The 2652-nt window shown below is 30.8% G+C and overlaps 1 protein-coding gene across 1 annotated transcript; it reads right to left on the reverse strand.

Annotated features, from left to right (window-relative positions):
* Positions 1-514: 514 nt before the first annotated feature.
* LOC107857199 lies at positions 515-2335 on the reverse strand. Its single transcript, XM_016702137.2, has 2 exons — positions 2101-2335; positions 515-1078 (listed from the first exon to the last, which is right to left on the reverse strand). Exons 1-2 carry the CDS (start codon positions 2196-2198, stop codon positions 763-765), a joined length of 414 nt encoding a protein of 137 aa, XP_016557623.1. The 5' UTR covers positions 2199-2335; the 3' UTR covers positions 515-762.
* Positions 2336-2652: the final 317 nt, after the last annotated feature.

The raw sequence follows: 2652 nt of genomic DNA on the forward strand, positions 1-2652 counted from the left end.
GTTGTTACATAATGATTCCATATGTTATTTTCGACCAAATATAGTAGTTGTGAAATTTTAAATTTCAAAGGTAGAAGTCCACATGGCATTATCACGAGAATTTTATCGTGTGATTTGATATTTCATGACAATGATTTTTCAAAAAATATGAGATGAAACAAAACGATCGTTATTTCTACCCGATTATGTCATGCAGATCTTGACCCCAGTGATAAAACAATCAATAAAGATATTTTATACAAACTTAAAAGTAGTTACATTTTCTTTTATTTTTCATTCAACGTCTACTATCACCCGCATTAGATTTCGACTAATCTAAATTCGTGCCAGACAAACAAAGCCCATTCGAGATGTATACCTCTCCCTATCGAAGATTTTTTTTATACCTATAGCTCGAAACTAAAACCTTTGAATTAAATAAAAAACAATCCTTATCCACTGCACCATCAAAGCTACATCTATCTTTCGTGGTAAGACTAGAAACTAGATAAGAAAACTGAAGGGTAGCAGCATATGGAAAATCCATAATTATCATCTATTAGTTAGTAATTTGTACATACGTAGAGAAAGCTCCATAACTCCATTGAACTTATTCACCTAGCTAGGTAGCATAGGCCAGATCAAAAGTAGTACTCTGCCAGTCAAAAGAGAGAAAAAAAGAAAAAAAAAAAGAAAAAACACTTACAATTATCCATAAGAAAGATAATACTTACTATAATATTAACATTATAGTTAACCACCTGATCGAGAACGAACTCCTCTCTAACACATGACATCCTTAAGAAGCTTGTACCTACGAGTGGGTGTACGAGGAGAAGGTGCACCACCATGATTATTCTTTGGTTTTTGATCATGAGCCGTTGATTGATCTTCCCTATGATGATCATGGTTTTGGTGTTTGATTTTATGATCACCACCTGGATATTCTGATCTGCTGCTACTCATGATGATGCCTTCTACGGGTGATTTTCTGGATGAACTTCCGCGCCTTGAGCTGTTAATGCTTCTTTCTTCACTTTGACACCAATCACACACCTCTATTACCTCTGACATTTCACTATAGTAGTTGCTACAATACCTATATCAGTTCAAGGTCGATTCAGAATTTAAATTTTATGATTCAGGAAAAAAAAATAAAATTTAAATAACTACTGAGTTCAAATGAATCAGTTGTCTTGCAATAAATTCATTAAAGAAAAGGTTACAACATAACACATGCATGGTCTACATCAAATAACTCGCGATAATCATGATATATACCACAAAGATAATGTTTGATCATTCAATTTCAAGTCAACGGGATCGGCTATATGAATTCTCACTTCCATGATAAATGATAATGACTTGAATTGTAGCTTTAAACGTAATCCTCGAAAGGCTTTCGTTTTACTCACTTTAAGCTTATCTCGTACTGTATTATCATATATACAAAATTAACAGAGATATAAAGAAGTGCTATAGTACTAGCTAGAAGTACTTATATATCTTTTCTGGTAATATGTAAATTTCTGATATATATATGACCAAACGATTCATAGAAACATATACCATATGACCTAATAAGATACTATATAACATATGATTATCATCATATGATATATTAATTAAAATTAAATCTCTATAGAAGATGGGAAATTGTTGGTAGGATGTTTGTTCCCTCTGATAGTGTATGTGTACATGGTGGAGGTGGGTGGATGAATGTCATGTTTGGTTTGCCACAAACAAGTAAAAAAAGGTAAAATAAAAAGATAGTAGATCATAGATGGAGTAATAATATATACGGACAGAAAATCAGTCAAAAAGACACTAATTAAAAGCTTGACCAAAAAGACCAACCCAAACTGTGGACTAAAGTTTTCCAACAAAAACTACCACTACTACTACTTCATCATGTATATGAAAAAAAAAAAAATCTCAAAAAAAAAAGAAAGAAAGAAAGATGTTTGGATGATATATAGGTGTGAATTGAAATGAATGTGTATAAGTAGATTCGATAGAACTCAATAACTTTGGCTCAAATCCTATTTCATAACTCGATAAGTAAAAATAATAATTATGATTCAGAATTCACAAACTAAAAATTGTAACGGTATAACTTACGAGTGTTGGTAGCGATGGCGGCACTTGGAGCAGCGGAAGAGCTTTTCCGGGAAGCCAACATCACCACACATAGAGCATACTTTTTGAAGATCCACCATTTTGTTTCACCTAGTGAGTAAGTATTTCTTATGTTTTTTCTTGATTTTTTTTTTTTTCAGTTTGAAAGGCAAATGGAGAAAAGAGGAAGATGTGGAGAAAGAGAAGCAAATGCCAAAAACAAAAGCACTTTTGAGTCGGTGTTTGCGCGTGATATCTCATTTTATAGACGGACAGACATAGTTTTTTAATATATTACTTCCTCCATTTCGAAATAAATAAATTATTAAATTTTGATATACAAATTAAAAAAAAAATATTAAATACATAAATTTAACATAATTTTTATTTTTACCCTTGAAATCTCTTTTACTTGTCAAATCATAAGAATAATTTTGATAAAAAATAAACGATTCACTTATTTTAAAATATTAATAAATATTCCAACAATTTATTTATTTTGAAATGGAGAAAGTATTATATGAAATGTTATTTATATTATTATATATGGTGGTC

This window comes from Capsicum annuum, chromosome 8 (genome assembly GCF_002878395.1).
Source record: "Capsicum annuum cultivar UCD-10X-F1 chromosome 8, UCD10Xv1.1, whole genome shotgun sequence".
NCBI classification, from domain to species: Eukaryota; Viridiplantae; Streptophyta; class Magnoliopsida; order Solanales; family Solanaceae; genus Capsicum; species Capsicum annuum.